At 43.1% G+C, this 27,458-nt stretch overlaps 1 protein-coding gene across 11 annotated transcripts in view; it reads right to left on the bottom strand.

Annotated features, from left to right (window-relative positions):
• LOC125889148 (unconventional myosin-Ic-like) overlaps nucleotides 1-27,458 on the bottom strand; it is a 213,794-nt gene that overhangs the window by 132,150 nt on the left and 54,186 nt on the right. For all 11 annotated transcript variants that reach the window (XM_049576892.1, XM_049576893.1, XM_049576895.1 and 8 more), the window contains 5 exons: nucleotides 10,708-10,863; nucleotides 9,034-9,149; nucleotides 4,764-4,962; nucleotides 701-781; nucleotides 170-349 (listed from right to left, as the gene is read on the bottom strand). In XM_049576892.1, the coding sequence (XP_049432849.1) occupies nucleotides 170-349; nucleotides 701-781; nucleotides 4,764-4,962; nucleotides 9,034-9,149; nucleotides 10,708-10,863 (732 nt within the window). The remainder of the gene's footprint in view (nucleotides 1-169; nucleotides 350-700; nucleotides 782-4,763; nucleotides 4,963-9,033; nucleotides 9,150-10,707; nucleotides 10,864-27,458) is intronic.

Here is a 27,458-nt window from a genome sequence, read left to right on the forward strand (position 1 = left end):
TTGGTTTGTGCGTTCAAAGCAACATAGTGCTTGGTATGTAGATATAAGCAGCTCATTCTAAGGTAACTAAAAGACATTGGTTTCCTATTTTCCAGTGATTATACACTAAAGAAAACATTATATGCCCCTAAACTCTACACACTGACTCTTTAGAGTAGCAGACACTTACTTTGACCAGGTACTGGTACTGCTGAGGGTTCCTCTCCAGGCCCAGGTGTCTCAGCAGGTCCTCCTCTCCTCCCTCGATCAGCTGATAGAAAATGTGGAAGTTGCGCTCCCCGTGGTTCTGGTGCACCACGCGGGACTTCTCCAGCAGGTAGTTGATGATGTGGCCTCCAACTGGGGCGCCCTGTCGACGGGATAAAGGCCAGGGAGGGAAGGGGGAGGAGGAGGAGAGGGTAAGGCTGGGGTACTGAAGTGTGACGTAGGTTTGATATCGCATGCAGGGATTTGGTGGTCCATAACATAATTTGTGTACCCACAGAGAAGGGATACAGGAGGGAGGAGTGATTAAATACACTCAATTAATATCTCCATGCAGCACAACAGAGCAGAGAGCTTCTTACAGTTTTGTTTTCACTATGTTGAGGTGACAATATTTTTGGTTATTGCAACAACCTCCTGCTGACAGGAGACTTATTAGACAGTGTTAACCCTACTGTAAAGTAGCTGCCACTGTGAATCAGACTGTCCCACTCACCTTGAAGTCAAACTGAATGTCCATGTACTTGCCAAAGCGGCTCGAGTTGTCGTTACGCAACGTCTTGGCATTGCCGAAGGCCTGCAGAGAGGATAGAGCGGGATAGAGAGCAGAGAGGAGTGATGATTGACGGATTAGGAGGTGGACAGATAACGGGACAGAGAGGAAGAGTGTGATAAAGACAGGAGGGCAGATGAAGAGGGAGCAGCAAAGAGGAAGCCACAGGCGTTAGAGTCCCTGCAGTGTGTGTGCCTGGGACAGTAGCACAGATTACAGGGCACAGTGTACACACACACACCCACCTACACACATCTGGAACACATCTGGCAGAGACATGCCAGACTTCTAAACAGGCGCTTCTGCACCTCTGTATGGCCTTCACTCTCCAAACATGCTGGCCTTTAACCACAGAGACATTCATCACTCTCTGCTTTACAGTTTTGCGCTAATGTCCCAAAAATATTTCAACTGTATGTGTGAGCGAGGAGGGCTCATGATGCTCATGATGCTCAAATGTTCCTATGTGAGTATCAAAATACATCTGTCTGCATGTGTTAAATCAAAGTTGGTTTTTGAGAGCCATAACAGTACGAATATGGAAAGCATTCCCATGTAAACTGAGCCACGTATACCAAAAAGATACAAAAGTTTTAGTGCTGTTTTTGTGTGGCTGTCATTGCGGCGGACTGTGGGACATTCATACGCTTTAATGAACTCCAGCATCATCAAAATAACTACACTATATCTGACAGTGGAGGTGACAAATACTGACCGCAAGCTCCACTATCTGACTCAGGGTTCGCACATCTTCATGGACAACATTTCAAAACTTTTCCATGACCTTTCAGCACCCATAATAAAGTTTTCATTTCGGAAAAAGCATGCACTTGACCCTCAGTAGTCCGACTGAAATAGTTCTACATCTAATTTCTCAAAGTTGGACTAACACACCCAGATAATGTGACTCCTGCATGTATACAGTCAATCAGACCCAAACTGGCCGAGGCGCCCTGAGCATGCTCCACAGTTTCCACCTCAGGCTTTGACCCGGAAGTTGAGTAGAATTGAATGTGTAACAGAAGAAGAAGACGGTAACAACATGGAGAAATCTACATCCAGAGCTGTGCACTTTCTGGACGGACGAGGAGACACAGTTCATGCTGTGTCAGCTGAAAGAGTTAAATATTTTAAAATACATGGATGGGAGGAAACAGCAGGATGATGCTCGACTGTTTGGTCTGTGATGTAATTGGTCAACTGGAAAAGGTCCAATACTAACAAGCTGAAAGGGGGCATATCTCCACCTATTGTTGTGGACTCGATGTGGAGTGGGTTTCGATTCCAACCCTGGCCTTTTTCTGCATGTCATCCCCCCTCTCTCACGATATATTTTGAAAACTTTTAATGATTTCCACTAATTCCTTGAGCTTTCCGGGTTTTCCATGACCGTGGGAACCCTGTTTAGTTCTGTCTTTGCTGACTCTTCTTACGTCAGACAGATTCAGACTGCAGGATAGGGATGTCACGATTACTTGATTTCACTATTAACCGCGATTTTAAATGCCACGGTTAATTATTCGTAAAGATTCCTCAACACCTTCACTCTCCAAAGATTATGCCTGGACGCGGAACCATGTACAGTAGGCAGATCAGCGCAACTCTCACGGAACGAAAACAAAGTTTCAAAGTACAGCTGAATAGGCGTCTCCGACAGGCACGGCGCCAGGATTTTTTCTCTCCCGGGGCTAAGGAGGAGCTTGACCGATACGTGGGGGTGCTAAGAAAATAATTGATTTTCATGACTTCAGTTACTTTATAAAGGAGGTTCTTGCTTTTTCAGTAAACGCAGCTGTGATACACAGCACAAACATGTTCGATATAAAAGTGGTTTTAACTGAATTTGACCAAAGAATATTCAACAAAATCGTTAAGCCTAATACAAGTGACCACAAGGCAATGGCAAAAATGTTTTACATAGCAGCGATGGACTGCTCTGGAGCTCCTTCAGGTCCTGGCTCACGAGTTCCTCTCTCAGATTCATTTGTCGAAACTCCCTCATCTTCTTTGTCCCACTGGGAGACTGTCTTGGTCTTCATTTTCTACCTGCACTCTTTTTTTCTTGATCACAAAACGATCCATTGCAACAGACTGTAGGCTAGCTAGCCTTAGCCTAACGCGCAAGTATAAACAAGAGACTCCCCTCGCACACACACACACACACACACACACACACACACACACACACACCCCAATCAATGGGGTACAGGCATAGCGCAAACATGCAAGTGGGGATTGTATTGGAACAGAATGGCTACTTGTGAACTTTTTAATGTTGTTTAACTTAAAAATATATATTATAAAATATAAAATAAAATGCTTGAGGGGCTTAACTGGGGCTACACAGATTTTTGACGGGGCTATAGAACCCCCTAGCCCTGGTGTAGCACCGTCTCTGGTCTCCGAGTGATGAAGTATGGATTATTTATGTTTCAAAGGGCAGCTATAAGTCAAAAGCTAGCTAGATGGTTTGTTTTCCTGTTTAAAAATTCTCTTCTCAGGTCCAAAAGAAATGTTCAGAAACATTTTTGTAATATAGTTAACAGAAAGTCTGTAAGGAAATACATGTAGCATTTGAAACCTTTTTTCCCAAAAGGGAAATCCTGCTGTGGATGTTTAACACGGAGGTAGGGCTGGGCGGTATGACCTAAAATTCATATCACGGTATAAATCGAATCCCTTCACGGTAACGGTATATATTGCGGTATAAATTTAAGTGTAAAAGTTATAATAGAAGTGTTTCTGAATGGGTTTTGTAGTCCCTTAGCAAAGCTAAATTGATAAAAAAAAAAAACAACAACAACAAAAGCAAAGATATAATGTATTTTTTAGAGCATTTATTGTGCAGAAAGCAGATCTCAAAATTCAAAATTAAAACCCAGTGCTCTATGGTGCAAAATGTCCCCTGGGATCTATATCAAAAGGTAATTTCCTTCTTTTAGTAAAATCCTAAATGACTGACTTGTTTTTTCCACCTGGACCTTTATGCTCTGCCATTTCTCCTCTAATCATCACGCTGTAACCTGTGATAGGCTGTTATGATACCACAACTATCACACAGTCACATGTATGGAGTTTTTTGTGGAGCCCCTAGCGTCACATAGGTTTACATTACCAAAGGTTTATGACAAACTCTCTTTCTGAAAACCAACTCCCGTGTGCAAACGGCGAGAGAGGAGAGGGAGAGACGCTGTGCTGCTGCCAGAGGAGACGCTGAATGAGTTCCCTCTGAGCGGTAAGTCACTGAAAGAGTCTGAGAAGTCCGAGGCTATTCATAAAACATTAACTCACTCACAAGTTCTCCAGCAACACTTGTTGCACGTGCTATGCTAAATCACGAACGTGAACCAGCTCCTCTTTCTCCGCTGTCTCTGTGCTCGCAGCCATTTTCACACTGAGGCAGGTGCGATGACGTCATCGACAATAGGACGGTAGAGCGCAAATCTCTACCGTGGGCCAAATTTATATCATTTCTACCGTCTACCGCATATACCGTGCAGCCCTACACGGAGGTGATTTTTGTTTAATTCCAGTGGGATTATTAAAGTCAAACTAAATCTTGTACTTTTTGGTTACTTTTCTTTGTTGCTAAATTATTTTTGTTATGTTGGCAATAAATGAAACTTAAAGATCTTAAAGAAGGAGTGTTCATGTGATTTTATACATTTATAGTGTGAAATTAATTAATGCATAATAATCGTGATAATTGTAAAACCGTGATTATTTCTCTGACATTAATTGTACCAAGGAAATCTAGTAAGTAAAACAATGCCTCTTTAACAAACTGGCTTTTGAGTAGCTGCTGGTTATACTGATATCTGAGACCATGAAGACAGGATTGATAGGATCATAGATTTCTGTTCTGCATTGTTCATGGTGAAGACATTTAAAATATTTGCCTCAGCAGCCCATCACTCAAATGCAATATGCTGAAACACTCTCTGTCTCTCTGTGTGGTCAACAGACAGAGCTTCACACAGATTAATGAAGTGCCGTGGCATCTCACCTCCAGCACGGGATTGGACTGCAGCAGTCGGTCTTTGACGGTCTGCACGTGCTCGCTGGCCGGACAGGTGACGGCGTAGTACTGCAGGATCTTCTTGGACGCCTCTGTCTTCCCAGCGCCGCTCTCCCCAGAGATCAGGATGCACTGGTCCTTTCTCTCCGTCCTCATGGAGCGGTACGAGTTGTCCGCCACTGCGTAGCTGGAGGAGTGGAAGGAGACACGTGGTCAGGCAGATGTTCAGCAGCAAGAAGAAGAGTTTGGAAAACTGAACAACAAACATGTGTCACTGAAACAGGCCTCGGACTGCAGATCGGAAAACAAATTAAAGGGAAACTGATTTTTTTTTTAACCTGGACCCTATTTTCCCACGTTCGTGTGTCTGAATGACTCGTGGGAACAAGTTTTTAAATTGGTCCAGTATTGAGAGAGAGGGTCACAGACAAAACGGGTCAAACTGTGTCAATTTACATCCACTAAAAAGTGCTTGTTTTTGCCACCAAACAGTTCAGGTTTATCATTATGAGTGTCTTACAACAGGGAGCTTGTTCTGGTCTGTTTTGTGTCCAAGTCTTTCTAAAGCACAGGTCTCATTCTAGTATCTCAGGTGACTTGTTGCAGAAAGAATACAGTGGAAACATTAGTGAGAATTGGAGAGAGGAGTGCCAGTAATTGTGTGTTGTGTTGTGAGTATAGAAAGCATATTTATCTAAATTATTTTTAACATCATGGCTGGCGACATTTCAGAATGAGACGACTCCTTTAGTGAGACTTGGACACAAAACAGACCAGAGAAAGTAAAAGGTAAGGAAAACGTTTCATTTCTCTGTAGGGTCCATTTTTGTAATGCTGCAACACACTCATAATAACAATCTGAGCTTGTCAGTGTCAAAAACAAGCATCTTAAATGGACGTAAATTGATGGGCTGCCTCGAGTGGTTCAGTACAGTCTATTAGGCTGCTACTGGCTAGACAGGTCTTTCCCAATATTAGAACAGTTTGAAAGACTAATGGAAGCAATGGTTATTGAAACTGGACGTGTTTTGTGAGGTCATAGCGACCTTGACCTTTGACCATCAAATTCTAATCTGGTCCCTGGTTTGTGTTAAATTTAAAGAAATTCCCTTGAGGTGTTCTTGAGATATCGCGTTCATGAGAATGAGATGGATTTAAGGACCTTTGACCACCAAAATCTGATCAGTTTATTGTTGAGTCCAAGTGGACGTTTTTGCCAAATGTGAAGAAATTTCCTCAAGGCTGCAGAACATTATGATGTCACAGTGAGTTTGACCTTTGACCTTTTGGTATAAAATGTCATCACATCATCATTTTAGTTAGACATTAGTGTGAAATGTAATCGTGATTAGCATGATGAATTCTTGAGTTATGGGCAAACACATGTTTTGTGAGGTTGCAATGACCTTTGACCTTCAACCACCAAAATCTGATTAGCTCATTCTAAGGCCCTGTTCAGACCAAAGATTCACGATGAACAAACACGCCGTCTGTGGGCATTTTGACTTGACCATCTGACTTCACTACAAGCCGATTGGCTGTTGAAACAGGTGACGTGCTTTAAAACCAGCTGCCGGCGATTTGACCAGCTGAGTTGAAGGTGACACCATCACCCGGCTTGAGCAGAGCTCAGACAGTCATTTCACACTGCTGCAACTTTTCTCTTCAACGTTATAAAACAGTTTCATCTCATTGTGAATCTTTGGTCTGAACAGGCCTTAAAATACAAGTGAACATTTGTGCCAAATTTGAGGAAATTTCCTCAAGGTGACATTGAGATATTTGACGAGAAATGGAACGGACTGGCAGACGGACACCTTGAAAACATGCCACAGCTATCGCCGATGCAGAGGCATAAAAACTTTGCATTAAATACTGATCAAATATAAGAAGCAACATTATAAAACCAAGCTGAATGAATGGGTCAAACTCTCTCGGAAAACTTGAGTGTGAATGTGACGTGAAAGCATCTCACGGTGTGAGACAGCGGTATGAATCATGACGTCCGGAGTGGAGCGCAGCCTGTTTGAGTTACAGTCTCATTTGTCAGCCTGTCTCTGCTATCAGCACTGCTTTGTTGTTTCAGCCTGTTTGGACACATTTCTGACACCAGACTAATTGCTGGGAGATAAAACCACCAGCCTGGCCATCGCTGCACCGTACTTTAATGTGTGTGTACTGTATGTGTGTAATATTAGGGAGGGCGGGGGGGAGGTCACACTCAGGTCAGAGGAATTCCCTCTCATGGGAGGAAACCTCTCGCCTGGTACCATCATTTGCTTACATTTTTCTCCACCTCTCTGCCTCGATGTGCCAATATACATCTTTCTTTCCACTCGGAGGGAGAGAAACATTTGGCCCTTCGCTCAAGTGTTGAAGTAAAGAGAGAAAAAACCCCACCAGTGGTTAGAGAGCGGAGAGAAAGAGCTAGTGAGAGGATCTGAAATGCTTCGATGACGCCACTTCACTTCTACATAATGCTCCTGATTGTGTCAGAGCTGTCCTGTGGGGTCTGGGAGGATTTAACTGGGAATTCTCTGACCATACCCGTGGCAACCTTTCAGACAAACAGTCTGCCTCGAGCCATGACGTCTCGCAAACAGTCTGACCGACAGAGAAAAGGACAGTCAGAGCATGAGAGCATTACGTAGCCGACTGACTGTGAGAGCAGCGCTCAGAGCAAATATTCCCATGTGCTTTAAACATACAGACTGTGACAGCATTTAGAGGGCAGGTGCAACAAATGTTATGTCATCCTCGTGTAAAACGCTTCACAGAGCATCAACAGACTCCTTCTTTTAGAGCGCTGGAGCGAAAACAAGTCAACAGTAAACATGTGGTCACCATGAATGATGCAGGTAGTGTTTGGGCCAATCAGGAAAACCTGTTTCACCTGTAACAGCAATGAATCATTTCTCCCAGCTTTGACTCATCTGTATAGTGATGCATTCATGGTCAGGCACAAAAAGAACGACATGGCAGGTTGTTTTTAATGACTGTATGTTGTGGAGATGGGTGATCTGCCGAAACCAGCTTCCTTCTATCCATGCATCCATTTTCATCTGCTTAAACAGGGCCGGGTCCTGGGGGCAGCAGGCCAAGCAAAGCACCCCAGACGTCTCTCTCCCCAGCAACACTTTCCAGCTCCTTTTGGGACCCTGAGGTGTTCCCATAACACCTCTAATGGGAGGCATCCTACTCAGATGCCCCCTAGGTGCCTCAACTGACCCCTTTTGACGTGAAGGAGCAGCCGCTCTACTCCGAGCTCCCTCCGGATGTCCGAGCTCCTCACCCTATCTCTAAGGCTGACCCTGGCCACCCCACAGAGGAAACTCATTTTGGCCGGTTGTATTCACGATCTCATTCTTTCGGTCACTACCCAGAGCTCATGACCACAGGTGAGGGGTGGGACGTAGATGGACCAGTAAATCAACGGCCGGCACCTGCATCACTGCAGACGAAGTGCCAAACCACAAATCCATCTCACGCTCCATTCTACCCTCGTGACCAAGACCCCGAGATACTTGAACTCCCTCGCTTGAGGCAGTAACTTTCTCCCAACCCAGAGGGGGCAATCCATGGCCTCAGATTTGGAGGTGCTGACTCTCGTCTCAGCCACTTCTCACTCCACTGCTAACCGCCCCAGTGCATGCTGGAGGACACGGTGTGATGAAGCCAACAGAACCACAATTCCAAGGTCCCCAGACCGGACCCCTTCCTCCCACGGCTGCGCCTCGGGATCTTGTCCATGAATAACACAAACAGGATCTGTGAAAAGGGACAACCCTGGTAGAGGCCAACACCCACTGAGACCGTGTTTGACTTAACACTGAGTAGGTGGATGCAGCTCTGACTTTGGTCATACAGGGACCTCATGGCTTGTCTCAACGACCACAGTACCCCGTAATCCCGCACCAGTCCAGTTGTACTTCTAATGCACAGCATCTGACCAAATGTCTCCCCTTTTTTTCCTGAGATATGAAGTTGAGTAATGGCCAGAAAAGGGTTTCTGCCGAACATTATGATGTCACAGTGACCTTGACCTTTGACCTCCAAAATCTTATCAGCTCATCATGAGTACAAGCGGACGCTCAGCACCAGATGTGAAGAAACTGCTTCAAGGTGTCGCACTCACAAGAAGGGAACAGAAATATTGACTCTGGCCACAGCTATCTCCGGTGCAGAGGACGAAGGGGATACATTACTGAAAAAGGTTTGAGAAGGACAGGTGTGAGGTGTGCAGAGGTCGTGTACTCACATGTGTGGTGAGACCTCGTAGAAGTTGACTCCACGGTATCGCTCCATGTGGTTCTTGGTGTAGATCTCCAGCTCTTTGTACGGGTTGACTGACACCAGCACTGAGCCGATGTACGTCTGACAGAGAGGGAACACACAGTCACATCACCTGACCAAGACTCTGCTGCAGTGGTGTAATCACTGTGAGACAGGACCGAGGCCTCTGATACAGATTCTACAGATTATCATCTTTACTCCATACCTTACTGGCTCTATCACCTTTTTACTGGTCCAGTGTGTGTTTGTGTTCATCAGTATCACGTGAGTGTTTCATTCAAACTTCACTGCCTGTGCTTTTGTCGAGTAACTTTGCAGTGAGCGCGTTCACATTCAGGTGAGACCAAACATCTGTCTGCATCATCTACTCCTCTAAGTGAAACATAAAACTGCTTATTGTCGCAAAAATAGAAATAATCCTGATCAAATGCAGGAAACCATTTAAAAATCAGAGGTTAAAATGGTTTAAAGAGAAGCTTATATGTCAGTCTGTTGTGTTTAACTGCTAATGGACGACACAGACGTCACTTTCAGACAAATCTCTCACCAGGACAAACAGCATTTATGATTTTTTTCCCTTTCTGTGTGTGTGTGTGTTCTGGTTTTAAAGCTTTGGTCCACTTTAAATGTTACAGTGTGTATTTAAATGAACCAAGTCGGCATAAAAGGCAGATTTGTCACTGTAACTCTGGACAAAGGAAACAAACTGTAGGTGTGATTTTGTGACAAATTATTACTGTTTCTGTGAATTAATCTGTCTTGTTTAAGCTAACCACTTTATCTTGACAGAAGAAAACACTGGTTCATATGTCAGCCAATAAATAACAAGAAATCGCAGTAGAGAAATACAAAAGATATGTTTACGGTTATTTAGAAGCAGAGTCTCCACTACATGTGGCATCAAAGAGCAGTGACACGTTGATTTTTAAAAATATCTTGATCACAAATCCTTAACAATCAAATTTAAGGTAATTTTTATGTTAAAAGAAAATGAAAAGGAAAAATATTTAAATTGTAGTTCTGTATGTTTTGCACTTATCCTTCAATAGAAAACATCAAGAAAAAAATAAAAATAAAATATTTATGTTGTAAAAATTATTATCAGCCGATGTTTTTCTCTCAAATATCAATATCACTTTTCTTGTGAACATTTTTGTGTTTTTCAATAGTCTTTTTATTACTTATCAATTATGGACAAAATGGTACAGGAAATTTGTACGTTAATATAGCGTGTACTTAAATTGAAATGTATTGTGTTGCATTGACACGACCCTCAACCTGTAATTTATAATTTTCTTTCCCCGTTTTTATTTAATTTGCTATTTATTTTTCTCTCTAATTTATTAATTTACGATTATTATGATTATCTATTAATTTATTAACTAATTTATTCATCTTTAAATTCATACTTTTAGTGTGGGAGTGGATTAAATGTGTGTTAAATACTTGTACCGAGATTTTGTTCTGGCATGTTTGTGGACATACATATGTAATCATACTGGATGTGTGTCTTTGTTTATTGTTGTTGAAATCAATAAAGATACTGCTGGAGAAAAAAAAAATCAATATCAACCAGATAAATCCATCATTAGTGGAGCCAGACAGTTAAAGCCCCGCCCTCCTTACCACACCCACTCACATAGATGAGATTCTCTTTGAAGCGTTTGCGCAGGTTCTCTATGAAGGCCGCCTCGCTGGTGTAGTTCTCCAGCAGGACAAAGTCCTGCACGCCCACCCGGTCTCTGGCTGTCAGGGCCGACTCCATCATAGCCCGCACCCCGTCACTAGCCACCACCTGCAGGAGGACAGGCAGAGAGTGGGCGGGGTTAGTGACTGAAGAACATAACCTAGAGTACATAACACTTCATCAGTCAGAATGCTCGTCACATGTGAGGAGGAATTAGAGAGATGAAGAAGGGAGGCACCAACGATGAGTAAAGGTTACACATTACACACACATAATCCATCCTTATTAGGGAGGAAGGAGTGAGACAACAAGGAGAGACCAGAAATTAAAATCATAAATCAGTGCTGCATCGAATACAAGACAAATGACGGGTAAAAAACGTTGAAGGCTGCGTTTCCCCTTCTTTAACACGAAAGAAGGGGAATGAAAGAGGCAGGTACACAGAAACATAACAGGTAGATGCAGCAAAAATGTGCCTGAGTCGTCCGTCTCACTCGCGTCTGACAGGACAGGTTTGCTTCTATTCTAACCAGCCCAGCTCTCTGCACAGGCTGCACAGCGTCTTGCATTTTCCTCAAGCTCTACTTGTGTAAATGTGACCCAAACATTATCTTTATGATTCAAGTCTATTTTCTGCACATAACTACAGTGATTATTCGCTCTGAGTGCTGCCAAAACCCACTGACCTACAGTCAATACTGAGCCTGAAGGCATCCTGAGGAGATACAGATGGAGAACTGAAGCTGCAGGGCCTTGAAATACACTCAGAAGATATTAAAGGGACACTTCACCCCAGAATAAAAAAATATATATTTTCCATTTTACCTGTGGTGCTATTGATTAAGATTGTTTTGGAGTTGCAGAGTGTTGGAGATATCGACCTTAGAGATGTCTGCCTTCTCTTAGCTTGTGTTGCTCAAAGCGCCAAAATCATACATTTGAAAAAAACTCAACATCAATGTCTCTTTGTAGAAATCATCACAATCCTTGTTGTGAGCAGTTATATGTCGGAACTATTTTCTTTCTACCAAACTACACCTGCTAACCATATCCCTGCGCAGAAGGAAGCGTGCATCTACTCATGGACGAGAGACTCTTGCTCATAAGAGTGCAAATGCAAACATTAATGGCCCCCTCCTCGGCTGAGCTGTAATGTTTTCTAGCTTAGTGGTGCTAGAAGAGCTAGCAGTAGATACACAGCAGTGCAGTGGTTAGTATTGTCGCCTCACAGCAAGAGGGTTCCTAGTTCGAAGACCCAAAACATTTCCTTCGGGTCGAAGGTGAAGTCTTCAGATGTCTTGTTTGTCTGACCAGCAGTTGAAAACCCAAATATATTTAGTTTACACTGACACAAAACAAAGAACGGCAAATCCTCAGAAAGTGGAACATGAAAACAAATGTTTTAGCTTGGAAAAAAAAAAAAGTTGCCAATCACTTTTCTGCCAGGCGACTGACGGTTTCAGATCCAAATGTGAGGCCAAATTATCAGCTGTCATCATCTTCCAAAAATAAGCTGCATCCTGGAACCAAATGTGTGCCGGTGTAACTATTAGTTTGCACATCATTAAGTCCTTCCTGTCTCATAAGTTCTCACACCTTTCAGGACTCACAGAAAGTCCCAACAGCTTTTAACCCTACAATGGAGCACATTCAGACCAATGCCAAGAGGCACAGTTTGAAGACTACAAGTCAGTCACAGACCGCACATTCATTCAAACACATACGACTAAAAAAAAGAAGAAATTTAAGTTTTCTTTAAAACAGCTCAAAGTTATCTAACCACCTCTAAACGCTGAGCCAAACCAGATGTGGGGGAAATTTATCACTTAAACCGAAGTGCCCCACCCACGTTGCACATATCTGAAAATATACAGCACATATTTAGAGGCAGAAGTTAAATTGCAACACTTACATCTCTGAGCCCATCGACACATTTGTCCAGGAAGCCGTGCTCTAAAATAGAGACTTGGGTTTTACGCATTAGGTTGCGAATGTCGGCCACATCCATGTTTAACATGTACAGAGTTGGACAGAACTAAACCCAGCTTGACTTTGTGCTGAGGGTAGAGGCAGGGACACAAAGTACAGCAGGTGTTGTTGTTGCACTGAGCGGTACAGTAGCCTGAGTCTCTCAGGGGACAATAAAGAAGAGACGCAGAAACAAAAGAGAAAGCTTGAGGGACGAGAGGACATATTAATTAGCGCTGGGTAAGACAGTGGGGAAAAATACAGAGGAGAGAGGTGTCAGAGCAGGCAGAGAAAATAAGTGGAGAGGAGAGAGGAGGTGATGGATGATGCCAGGTTGTGATTCAAGTCTGGCACTGGACTGGAAACTTAACAATACTCCCTGAAATTCCACACAGCAGCGAACTCAACAACACTGAGCCCATTAAATCACTGCATCGCCTGTCTTTGCACTGCAGAACACACGTGCACAACATCTTCATCGGATTTAACACAAGCGTGCGTGAATACGTTGAATCCTGGGAGAATTCGTCACACATTAGGAGAAGCTATGGGACACTGGTGTGGATCTTGGACAGCGCAGCACTTAATGATCCTAATAACGTTAGCTAACGCAGCCCGTTCTGTTTATGCTCTTTAATTAACTGAACCGCCCCTGCACTTTATCTTTACTGCCTTTCAGAGAGGAGCGTGGCCCGGCTAAGAGGGAGGCTGTTAGAGCTGTCTCACCTCTCATCTTTATGACCTGTCCATGACTCCAGCTTTCATCTGCGCCCCTCTTTCACTTCTTGACCCAGGCTGAGCTCATGTGTTGGTGTGGACACGTCCTCACAGGGACATAACAGTGGCACAAATCCAAAGTGGGGTCAGTTTGATGTCAGCTCTTGAGAAGAGAAGCCCTTTGCTGATTTTACAAGACACTAAAATATACAACTCCAACATTAAGTGACAACAAATGGAACATTTAATGGATATCAGCTTTGCTTTGTGTTGCAAATTCTAGGGCTCAGTATTAATTCAGTCAAATCAGATTTGGCTGGTCAATATTCAACTATTCTATCTATTTTTTATGCTGAAGAAGCTAACAATGCTAACAGTGGATCGTAAATGTGACAAAGTCAGCGGTTAGAATCGTCAGTCAGGTAGGAGGGAATAATAAATAATAAAGAATAAAGTTTTTGCCAGCGTTGGTCTGTCTGTCTGTTTGTTTGTCTGCAAAATAGTTATGAACGGATTTTGATGAAATTTTCAGGAAAGGTGGATAATGGGACAAGGAACAGATGATAAAATTTTGGTGGTGATCGGTTGAAGCAAAGTGGATAAAATAATAAATAAAGTCTATCGTCTGACAGCCTCAGCAACAATTCCAATTTCTAAAGACGATGAAAATAGCGCCATCTGGTGGCCGGACAGCACAACTTGTTCTACTTGCTAAATATTGTTGTAATTCTAAAGTTGAAATTAATGTTCTGTCTGAAAAATACAAAAAAACATATTATATTCTGTGTTGGTACAAAATAGGTAAAACGATAGCGATATCTATCGTGATAGACACGTGATCAGTATCAATAGAAAATACGTTCGATAAAACATCTGATAAAACAGGAAGAAAATCCCGGTCCTGAACCGCAAGGCATTCTGGGGATGCAGTTCCAGCAAGGGCTTCAGCCTCTCCTGGCGCTCCCGGCCCAGCTAAGCAAGTTTAGTTGCATGAACAAACTCACTCACTCCCTGCTGGTAACGTACGTAACGTTCCAATAACCGGTTGAGTGAGACACAGACTAGCAGTTTCATGTTTGGTTGTGCCTTCATGCCTCGTGTCTACAACTCATAACAAAGCAGTGAAAGGAGAAAATGAGTGTGACAGAGCATGAGGAAATGAGGAAAGGTCAGTTTGCCAGTTTGGCAGTACGTCGCGTTTTATAAATCCGATAAAAGTCAGACCAATGTTGTTTGCAAACTGTGCATGGTCGCCGTCCCTGCCAAGACTGGGAATACAACGAACCTATTTTATCACCTCAGCCGCTCTCACCCGTTGGAGTACAGCAGTATCAAACCGCCATCAACTGCTGGTACAAGTGAAGCACCACAGAAGCGGCAACAGACTACCATGGAGAGGTACTCGGCAGCAGTGCCTTATGACAAAACTTCCAAACGTTACAAAGAAATAACGGAGGCAGTTGCTTATCACTTAGCTAAGGACATGCTACTGCAAAGCACGGTTGAGAAGCCTGGGTACAAGAATCTTATCCAAGTTCTTGACCGCCGATATATTCTACCAGGCTGAAAGCACTTTTCCAAGACGGCTGTTCCTCACCTTTACCTGATGTGCAGGGAATCTGTAGAAAAGGAGATGATGACAGCAAAGTATTTTGCCGGACATGTGGTCAAGCCGTACTTGTGAACCGTACCTTAGCTTGACTACTCATGTCATCAACCATGACTGGGTTTTGAAAACACATATTTTCCTGAAGACCACACAGGGGAGATAATAGCAGATGGCTTGAAGGAGGCTCTGTTGTCCTGGAGTCTGACTGAGGAAAAAATGGTGTGCATCACCACAGACAGCGGTGCAAGTATAGTGAAGGCTACTTCACTGAACAACTGGACACGGCTGCAGTGCTTTGGCCATCGTTTGCACGCAGCAATTGGTGAGTACTATGTTAATAACAATAATGTATAACACCTTTCATACAAGAAATGCAACTGAAAGCACTTAACAACAGAGTTACATGCACCAAGTGCTTCACGATGAATAAAAACATGTTAAAAATCTTTCTTTCTGTATCACTGTTTATTTCCTAACTTTTGGAATTGATGATAACTAGTAGTATCTTTTGAAAATGTTAATGTTTAACTTTATTAGCCAATCGACTTTACTTTTTACTTACACTGGTGTTGTTGTATTTCTGCAGGTGCTGCAGGGAAGGATAAAAGAGTGGAAAGAGCTGTTGGTGTGTGCAAGAAAGTGGTCTCTGCCTTCTCCTACTCATGGAAGAAAAAGAGGGAGCTCTCTAAAGCTCAGGAACGCCTCCATCTCCCAAAACACCAGCTGGTCACAGAGTCATTAACCAGGTGGGGCTCAAGACAGAAGGTGGTGTCAAGGGTCCTGGAACAACAAAAGGCAATCGCTGAAGTTTTGTCTGCAGACAAAAACAGCAGGCACCTGATCCCAACGTGGCAGGACATTGATGTTCTCGAGTCACTTAACTCCTCTTCTGGAGTTTACAGACCCCCTTTCTGGGGAGTCATAGGTGACGGTCTCCTTCGTGAAGCCAGTGCTCCGGAGAAGGTAGTGGACTTTAAAGAAAGAGCAGTGTCTAAGATGATGGATGAAGACCCAGGCCAATCACAGGCAGAGGCTCTTTTCCTTGCTCAAAATCTGCAGTGAAGCCAAGGTTGAACAGTGCTTGCTTGAGTTATTTTTTTATGTACATGCTGGTTTGATATTGCCATAATAACTGGACTGCGTAACAGGTTTGTGTCATGTCAGATGTTCAGACAGTGACTACCTCAAGTTTATTCTAATTTCTATGTTTACAAAATACTTTGCACTGTGCACAAGATAATTTGTTGGAATTTATTTGTGTATATTGTTACATGTACCTGTATGGCCTTAAAGCCTGAGAACGTGAAACAGTTTACCTGGCCAAAAACTGGAGTGAAACCATGCTTGAGTTGTTTTTGAGTTATTTTTATATTTTTATGCTGGTTCTGACTGTTTGTTACAGGTCAATTATGTTAATCTCTGTTCATTTCTTTTTTTTACAAAGTACTTTGCACTTTTTTTAAAGAAGTTTAAGCATTTATTTAATGTTTACATTTGCACATTAACCAGTACATTTATTTATTTGACTGTTTTTCATGGTTATGTTGACCTCTTTTTCCCCTATGTTCATTTGTTCATTACTGAGGAAAGGTTACATTTAAAATAAAAGTGTTTAAATTTAACATTTTTGTCTCCTGGTCCTAAAATTCAATAATTATCGATATCGACTGATATGAAACACTTATATCGTGATACATTTTTCAGGCGATTTTTCATCGCCCAGCCCTAGTACAAAATAAAAACAAAATAAACACACCACAGTGTCTCCATAGTGAAGGCATATATAACCTAATAATGATAGTGATGCAAATAACCTTAATTGTGATGCAGGCTGCAAAATCTGATGCAGAGGGGGAGGGAATATCACCTACTTGGAGGAGGTCTGCACTCTCTGAGTGCTTTTCTAGTTTTAGATCAGCTCATTTTAGGCTTTTTAAATTGTTCTCTCTTCTAAATGTGTTACAAATCCTCAAATTAAATACTTCGCAATCTATTACAATGTAATCAATTGTTATATTATTATTATTTGGCACACTATTTTCCCAGGTCAAGAAAGTTCATGAGCTCCCCTGTTCACCTAAACTAACCTTACCAGATGACACATGCATCTGACTATTTCAATTTGCTTATTTATGTTTTTCCTTGCCTGCATCAAGGTGGACTATTATTGAGCTCTGTCTTTTAACATTTCCTCGTATACGGAATCAGAAAAAGGAGCTACATGGGAAATATTTCATATTTGTCTGTTGTGGGCTAGATATGTTTCAGATGCGCACATTCACATGTGTGCAGACATGAATAGCTGAATTTTATAATAATAACAACGAAAAACAGCTACAAGTTAGAGGGAATAGTGATAAAGTGGTAAAACTTGGCATTGATCCACAGCCTCAGACGGATGCGGTCAAGCGTGCCATGCGCACAAGCTCAGTTGGTAGGCGATACTATATTTTCACATTTTTAACAATGCAATTTAAAAGTTTTGATTTTTATTGATAACCTACATTTGCCATCAACATAAAGACTACATTTAGCACCAAAAAATATGTAAAAAATAAAATAATAATAATAATAATAATAATAAAATAAATAAATTAATGAGTAAATAAAAAAACGAATATCTAATACCAAATTTTCATAACAAATACCTACCATAGAAATGAATATTCGAATATCCGAATATTTGGGTACAGCCCTAATAGTCTATTGTTTTTCTTTTGAAACAGAACCTTGCTACAAAGGGTGATATTAGAAAAACATAGCTCAAGTATCAAAAGCAAACTTTCATGCTAAAAAACTGCTTTTCACATTAAAAGAAACAAAAGATCAGTCTTTTCTCTGTATTTTCTACACAAAACCTTTAACCTGAGTGAAACTGAATCAACAGAAGTTCAGCCTGACTTGAATATTTACAGCTATGTCAGATAATGACAAGAGACATAAGATGAATTTTGTTATTTTTAATTCGTGTAATTGTGATCGAATTGTATAACATGAAACCAATTAGCTTTTGCTGCATGGCTTGAAAAAAAAGAAAGAAAAAAAAAAACAAAACGGGCGAACCGGAGCACCCGGAGAAAACCCGTACCACGTAGGTAGACTACACACAAACTCACAAAGGCTCAGGACTGGGAATCGAACCCTCAACTGTGAGATTGTGCTGCTGACTACCAAGGTGGTCCTAAGAGCTCTGCACCAGCTCTACTACTTCCTGAAAGGAAGTAGGCATGAGTACTTCCTGTCCTATACTATTGGATTAAGTGATTAATCAGGTGTGCGGTACACCCAGCACACAGCTGATTAATCACTTAATCCAATAGTATAGGACAGGAAATACTCATGCTGGTGCACAGAGCCCATTGCATTCATGTTGGGGGAAAAAGGCCTCACACCAATTTTTTCCTCCAGCATGAATCCTGTCACCTAAATGGGAGTGACTCTGGCCCGGGTCGAAGTGAAGGGCTTAGAGATAGCTTGGCCCAGACTGGAAAAGAGTCTGCAGATGGCACTTCGTTGCTTCAGGGGCTTCATCAGATGATGTTTGAAGGTGCTGGTTACGTGATCGATTTCTTGTTCTCCTCGGTTCATTCTCAGAAGAACAAGCTCAGCACAGCCCCAGGATTTACACAAATCCTTGAAAACGGCCTTGTCGAGTCTTTCAAAAGTTGCTGGGGAGATTTCAAAATCAGCTCCCTCAACCTCTGCCCATATCCTATTGGAAAGGTGGTCAACGATGACATAGAGGTCTTCAGATCTGACGTGGATCTTAGCCTTTTTGCAGACTCTGGTGACAAGTTTGTTAACAAGTAATCTGACAGAGAGTCTGTTTATCTCTGAATCCTGGTCTGGTGGTAAGTGGAGCACCGGTTCAGCACCTGTCTCAGGTACTGTGACTGCAGGTGCTGGTGAGGTTGGCTCAGTGGCATTTAAAGCCGTCATGACATTGTCACAATGGATGCCAGCCTGATATGTCAGCCACCACCTCAGCAGTACCTGGAAATGCCACACTGTGCTGCAAGTAGCCCTCCTGATGATGGCCTGTGTATTTCTGAATGGCCCAAGCTGACAAAATGACTCTCGAGTCATCCCGTCGATGGTGTATTCAGAAAGGAGGCTCCTCAGTGCCTCTGTAAAGACCAGGTCTCTACCCTCTGCGATATGTTGCAGGTTTTCTAACTGCCTCTCTTCATCAGCTGGGTGTTTCTCACCACCCTCTGGTTGGAGCAGTTCAGATACAGAGTCAGCAAAGGATTGCAGTGATTCTCTGCTTTTCACTTTGCTGTTTGGCAGAAAATTCTCTTCAGATTTCTGCAGCACGATGTATCAACTGTTTGGCATACTGTTTAGCCAACAGAAGAGTTATCTTGGGTTTATCTGCCCTGACTGCTGCACCAGCAGACTCGCTGATGTCACTCACGACACTGTCACTCTCCAGGTAGGTGTCACGCAGCAAGACATCACGCTCAGCGTCAGAGGCATCATCCAGTAAATTATCTAGGATATCTCCCAGCTCCTTAGACACTATTTTCTGGGCCTGAGATTTTCTACTTTCTGAGCTGTCCACCGATTGCCTTGAGTCAGTCTCAGGGCTTCCTACCTGCACAGATAATGAACTGCAGCTCTCATCATGATCGTCATCCTCTATGTCCTCAACCTCTAGATCTCCAGGTGAAGATTTTCGACACAGGCAAGCAACTGATGTAGTTTTGCTGATGAATGACTGCATCATGGATCGAGCGTGCTCAACCATGTCATTAAGTCTACGGGAGGGAGTCACGTGAGACATAAACCGACTCTCTGCATCTCTGCTCGTCGTGATGGCGGAGTTGACGCTTTTAGATACCTCCTCGGACATGATTTTAATCAAGCTCTGTGAGCTGATGTCAGGGTCTGCAGTGTCTATTCCCAGAGCTTGAGCAAAAGCTTCTGGGACTGCGTTGCCCATCGTGGACGCAACATGATCCTCAGATATCTTTGTATTAGCTGTCAAATTGGCAGAATGGGAGCCTATAAGATATACCACCATATCTAACAGTAGCTCCGCCAGCCTAACTGTGATGGCATTATCTGGTCTACCATCCCTAATCACTTGAAGCTGAGTTCCTGACAGCTGCTGAAAAAATCTATCCACAAAAGGACGAAATTGGTCCACTCCAAACTGGGATGTCTCTGCCATTTTATATAAAACTACGATGACGGTCTAGAACAGCACGTGCAATGCGATGCGCGTCTTACAAAATTCACACCTGTGCCCCTATTTACTAAGTCACAGTCGAGTGTAACGTGATGTCACAAAGGCAAATTTCAGAAAGACATTCTAAAAGCTGATGACATCACAAAGCAAATCTGCTTAACTCCTCCCCCTAAACAAATGACTGCAGCTTAGCAACCGTTGCTAAGCACCGGCAGCACACTGTGTGACATTAAAAACAGGTGGAGATTCACACCAGCTGGCTCCTGCTGATCAAACATCCCACAGACTGTCATTCTGCTGCAACAGCTGACTAAAAATCAGGACTTTTGTCTTCTGTTCTGACAGTGAAACATGTTCAAAAAATGCTCACTGTGATAATTAACTGTACAAGTGCTTCTGGCTTTTGGATGACAACAACAGAGCACCAGCAGCATACAAGTCACATAGCTAACACGCTAGCTTGGCGCAAGTTATAGCTCATTAATTGTTTCTCATGGATGATATTAATGGAAAAATGTTCTTAACATTTCTTGCTGCTTTTTTTTTACCTGCTCTCTCTGTTTGACTCTGGTGACGGCCTTTTGTAGCGTCAATTCTGGGTCCATTTGCAACCGTTCAGATAGCCGTTTGTCCCGCAGACTCAGCACAAGTCTGTCCCTCACCATCTCATCACGTAGAGCCCTGTAACCGCAGAGCTCCGCCAGGCAGTGCAGCGCCGTAATAAAACTGTTGGCCGTCTCGCCCGTTTCTTGAAGCCGCTGATTAAACTTTACTGTCTCAAAGATCACATTCCTGCCATTCTCTTCTGCTTGCGTCTCCAATCCAGAAGCAACGCAGAATCTGTCGAAGCGTTTAATCCATTTAGGCCAGTCTTCAGCCTTCAAGGTGAACTTTACCGGCGGGGAGACTTGAAACTGCGCCATGTCGCCGCTTTGTTTCGCTAACTGTGGCTAGGCTAGGTAGCTCCGTAGATAGTCTTCCGGTACTGCGAACTTCATCCTGACAGGCTGGGACCTTTATACAGTCTATGGCTGGGACCTATCACTACAGTTGACCCACGTCTTCCGAAGCTGCTGGAGCTTCCGTGGGCGGTGTTGTTGTCTCGCTAATGTTTGTTTAGCAGCAGGCTAACCTGCCGGGAAGGTGCCAGTGCGAGATCATGTGACCACCTAGGCGTAACGTTACTGCGGCGTGATGCTGCACGCAAGTTACGTAACTCTTGTTCAGTGAACGTGTGGGGGTTCAGCCTGGTTTCAGGTTTCAACGTGTTTTCAGTTGTTTTTGTGAAGTCATTTGCATACTCGATAACATAAATTTGCACATCGTTAAAACAACAATGACGATATTATCGTTAACAATATATATCGCCCACCCCTAATCGTGAGCGGCATAAAATAAAACAGTGCTAATTTCTGGCTTGGTATATTGAAATACAGCAGTACATGTATTTACAAAGTATGTAGGTAGAGTGAGTGACTCATCCCAATATCCCTCCTCGACTCCTCTATCCTCTGTCACCTGACCCGGAAATGGATCGAGAAGCGCCATCTTGTACGACATCTCAATTGGTTAAATGCACTCAGAGGAGCTGAGGAGAGAGGAGGCTTTCAGAGGAGAGGGAAGTGAGGATACACGAGTGCAGCCTTCAGCGGAGGTCTTTTACCGACCGACACAGCCCTTGATTGGATATCAGTAGCTCCGACAGTAGCGGATCCTGATTAGGCGTGTAAATCTCCAGCTTCGTCACGATATGAAATTATATCGATTTGTCTGGATGACGATACGATGTTTGCCGATATCAAAAGTCTGTGACAATCCGATTTTGATTCGATTCGATTCAGGAGCCTGAAATCGATATGACGCGATATCATATGCCCATCTAACACAATCATTTACATCAACTCACAAAAACAACTAGAACATGATTTGACCATTTTATTTCTGAGCTCTGTTTGTTGTTTGAGCGGAGGCACACTTGCCCAGAAATGGTGACACAGACGTGCTATGTGAATTTCAAAATAAATGTGTATCTTTAAGACGACGATATGGATCGATGTTTTCATTTTGCATCGATATAATCGGATTGTTAATCAATGAATCGATGTATCGATGTGGATCGATGTATCGTTACACCCCTAATCCTGATATGGGCCGAATACGCGTTTGCCCAGGGCGGCACTTTGTCACAACGTGTGGGGGGTGGAAGGAGCAGCCAGTGCTGGAATTTGTCATTTACGTGACAACGCCTGAATGCAACACAGGCTCCGCTCCAATTGTTCAGTGCTGTGCTGCGCTGCTGTGTGAGCTGTGTTTTTGGTCAGGTAAATGTGGCCCGAACCATGCTCTAGTGTGCTCACCTGTGTGTGTGTGTGTGTGTGTGTGTGTGTGTGCTGCCGTGGGCTCCTTCCCTGCACTCACAGGCGGCCCAGTCCTCACACAGAATAGCCGCTGAGGCTGTCAGACCATAGACTTTATTTATGATTTTATCCACTTTGCTTCAACCGATCACCACCAAAATTTTATCATCTGTTCCTTGTCCCATTATCCACCTTTCCTGAAAATTTCATCAAAATCTGTTAACTTTTTGAGTTATTTTGCAGACAAACAAACAAACAAACAGACAAACAAACAGACCAACGCCGGTGAAAACATAACCTCCTTGGCGGAGGCAATAATTCTTGGTGTATAGCATTTGTGGGTAATTTCTTGAATAGACAAAAAAGTAAAAATATCTCCCGTGGAAAATTCACACAGGTCTTCAGGACGCGCCCGCCAGTAAGCGTGCGGACACGCGCCTCGTTAGTTTCAAGCAGCACAGTGCAGCAGTGAGAGCTCACGGACAATTAACAACTTCCTCCTTCTCTCTTTTGATGTGTGTGCGTGAATGATTAAGGTGAGAAGCCGCCCATGTTTCACTTCCTCACATCACCCAAGCTGTGAGTTGCACATGTGCGTGTGTGTGCGCTGCTGATGTTACACAATGTCAATCATGCGGCGCACCGGGAATTTGACCGGCGATTTAAATCGGCATATTTTAGAGTGACCGGCCGGTCGCAGGTCACGGCCGATCACGTGAAAACCGGCCTGATTCCAAGCACTGCCGATAAATCGGTGCAAGTGTAGAGGCAAGAGAAAGCAACTTTCTGCTGCTGTTACTTTAGTGAAACCAAATGCTTGACCGAAAGTAGTTTCGTAAAACTATAGCCAACACTAAAACTATATAAAATGATGAACGAGTAGGTTTCACTTTGACTTTACTCGGCATTCTGCTGCTCCATCTGTGCCCAGATTACACTCTGCTGTGAGAGAGATGAAGAGAGATGCAGCTTCAAAACTAGAAAATCTACATGTGGCGGATGATGATGATGATGATGATGTGGCCGTGTGCTACAAAGGGAAACCCTGATTGATCACTCTCCTACAGCTGTACCAGAGCTGCATTAATATTTCTAATAGACTTTTCCTTCTGCTGCTGCTTCACATTAAAAGCATTCGACTGGCAAACACTGGTCGGCTTTTATTGTCAAGCAACACCACACCTTGTGTTACCACAGTTACCACAGGTGTTTCCAAACCAACCAGGGCTGAAATATTAAAGTTTATGACTTAAAGGGAAAGAGGGGAGCAAATAGCTTTGTAGTGCATTGAATCAATGTGCTATTGATACAAGGATTAATATTTTTCAAGCACTAATAAAAGCACATGTGAGGTCACATGTCTCTCAACCCATACATCTTTGTTTCTCTAACCCCTGGACGCCGTGATCTCTGGACACCTATTGTTTCACACATTTCTACAGAAAGCAAAGAAACTGCAGCTGTGTGTGTGTGTGGGTGTGTATGTGTGAACTCTGAGAGCTGAGTGTGTGTGTCTCGAGCGTTCCCTGTTACCGTAACTCGCTGCACTTCTCAGCTCTCATAAGTACGGGCCGAGTTTTGACCTCTTCATTTTGTTTTTCTCATGACGTCTGTTCTTATATGTTGAGCTATTTTGTTGCTAATGCTAACTGACCACTTCTTTTTCTAAATCCCAACATGCTACTGCAGCTGGAAACATATGAAGCATATGACTTCCTGTGCAGCCGAGGACTTTTCCTGGGAAAGAGTTACGAGGCAGCAGGTGTTTAGACCAAACGTAAAGAATCCATCATCTGGGAACAGGTTCAGTCCTTTTAGGAGCAGCACTGACACACATTTACATCAAGATGTCACAGTTTATGACAGAACCCTCCAAATATTACGGCGCCAGGGAGGAAAGAAACCAGAGCTGTGTTTCCTCCCCTCTCCCCTCCTCTTCCTCCTCTATACATTCTATCACTTTCCCTCCTTGTGTCAGGCTCTCACCCTCTCTCCATTACTTCATTGTTTCCCAGTACCACTCTCACTGTTTGGCTTTCCTTCGTGTAGTGCCACACACCGGACCTCCACCCGGTCTCAGGAACACGCCAAGTACGTGCCTACCCGGCTCCTACATGTCGTCATGTTTTCCAAATCCTGTGCAGCAAACAAGGCAGCTATGAGCCAGATTAGCAGGAGGAGACCTGAAGAGGTGCAACTAATGTTTAAAACTAAAGCTAATGTTTACTCGTATGTGTTTTTGAAGACAGGTACCAATAAATAAACAAATAAATATATAAGTCTAAAACAATCCTTCACCGCACTGCCACACCCCCAAATCTATCTACCGCTCTCGTCCATTTGTCTTAACACATTCATAATCCCCAGAGGATGAATCCAACTGACTCTGGTGATCCCCTGACCTGTCCTCTAGCGTCAGCATGAAGTTGACATTTCTGAAATTAAGTGAAATGTGTCAGTAATTAACGAACGACTGCCATGACACCTGGTGCAGACAATCATGGGTCGCAGCTAGATGGTCTCCTAGGCCTGGGCACACACTTGATTCGGGTTAGGGAAAGATCATGGATTGGGTTAAAACGATCACATGAATCACGGAACATGTAATCTTGCAGGAGTTTCCATGAATCTGGTGTTACCACTTAAACACAACCACATTCTTGTTAGGGCTGTACCTGACTCACAATTGTCAGTCGAATCAGATTTGGCCCTTTGATACGAATATATGACAATTGTTTTTGAAGTTTTAATGTTTGAATGGGGCTCAGCGGGACGTTCAGTGTGACAGCGGCATTCATGTAACATAGTAAACAAGCTAACGGCGCTAACAATGGATCAGAAATTCATTCATTCATTCATCTTCTAATCGCTTCATCCTCTTGAGGGTCGTGCTACAATATTTTTTCCCAACCCTAGCCAGAGACTGCGTCGTGTTAAGTATCTGTGAGCTGTAAATTCACCACTTCTGAGCAGAGGAGACAAAATAATAATATCTCAGAGCCTTATGGTGCGAAGTATCTCCTCCTCTGTGCCGCTGCGTCATGTCTTCAGCTGTCTGTACCACATGGTCGCGTGAAAGAGCGCTCACTCGGTAGCAAAATCTTGGATCTAAACATCCCCACAAGTACACTGCACAACAACTTGAAGCGATCTGAGTTGACTGAGGGGTCTCCGACTAACGATTCGAAGCCCCAGTCACAATCAGGTCAAAGTTTAAATTGACATTACACCTGCTAAACGTCATGTTGACTCTGTGATTGTGAGTATTTTGGTGCACTGACAGTAGCATGTAGCCTAAAGCAATGCTGAGTCTACGTACAGCCTCACAGAGCTGTTAGCATGGCTGTAGCCAATATGATACGTATGTTACGTACATTATTTTGAGTAATATTACTATATTTTTACTACAAAACCTTTTAAATTTATTTGTAAAATAATGACTTGAAGAAATAAAGAACTATCTGATCAACGTAAACAAGACATGTAAACTTCTGATGCATTGCAACTGATGTATTCAACTGTTTTTACTCACTGTATCTTACATGTCACTAAATTGTTTTGCAGCAGGGTTTCATATTTTATGTCTCTTATTCCTCTGTGCTTTCTCCTCCCTTTGGTCCCTCCTTCCTGTTTCAAAGGACAGACGGAACAAGCGACCACATCTGAGAGAGGCTGAGAAAGGGGGAGAAAGCCGAGGGATTTGATCATCCAGCCGGCCTGTGAACAATAGCAGCTTGACCTTTACATCGCCCCGGGTGCGCTCACAGAGCTCAGATGTCACACTGTTTATGTAAACCTCATCTAACCTGCTGCTTTCAGTGCGCCATACAGTGCGGGTGATGGAAGAGTGGATGGATAATGATGGGAATGAAAAGGCGTCTAAACCCACATAAACCAGGACTGAAGTTTGATGGCGTTTCTGCTTGTGTTGGCTTGTTTTCCTGCTTTGGCACAGTTAAAAAGACGGCTGTGGATCACAGAGGCCTGTCACTTAACTCCACTCGTTCACACATATCTTAGTAAGTTGAACGATTTGTTGGCTTGTTGATTAGTACATAAATCCACAATGATTCTCATAGGTAACTAATCATTTTACACACAAAAATTCTTGGACTGTTGGATGGAGAAAACAACTAATTTGAAGACCTTTTCTTGGTAACTGGAAAATTTGATTTCATTTTCCAAACAAAACAATTATTGGGGAAAGAATAGTGAAAATAATCGATGGTTACAGCCCTACAATGATTACCTATGTACTTGATTGGATTTAACATAATTCAGCCTTTTTAATACTGCCTGTTCAAGGCGGGTGTATCACGCCGTTCGGCCACTTCGCCATTCTGTTTAACGTACGATTGCAGAATTGGCTGACAGAGTTGCCTCGCCTCTAAGATGGGAATGGAGGTCATAACAGCCCAGAAACGATGTCTGTTGAAGACTGTGACCACGGTTTTGATGACATGTAATGTGTCCGACCTGATAGCAGTTAGCAGCTAACTCAAAGAAGAAGAGCAGAGACTGTAAATGTCCCCAAATTGGAAAAACAATGAGATCCAGGAGTTCCTTACCCCGAATGCTGTCCAAAATGACACACAGGAGTGCCGTGATAGTACGGTTGTTTGGTTCTTGGGAAAAATGCAAAGGCGACAAGAAAAAGGGACCAAAGGTTTTCATGGAGTTGGGGGACTTACAAGAGACACATTTTTACAAAGCATGGTCAAAATCGAAGCAGCAGAAACCACAATAGTTTGACTTTTAGTCCCCAGTATGGGTCGAGCTCCAAGAAGACTGCATCTTCTAACATCTAACATCTTCTAAAATCCCCATTTCTTTCGAATTCCACATCTGCTTTTGGTGT

The sequence above is a fragment of the Epinephelus fuscoguttatus genome, linkage group LG5, assembly GCF_011397635.1.
Source record: "Epinephelus fuscoguttatus linkage group LG5, E.fuscoguttatus.final_Chr_v1".
Classification (NCBI taxonomy): Eukaryota; Metazoa; Chordata; class Actinopteri; order Perciformes; family Serranidae; genus Epinephelus; species Epinephelus fuscoguttatus.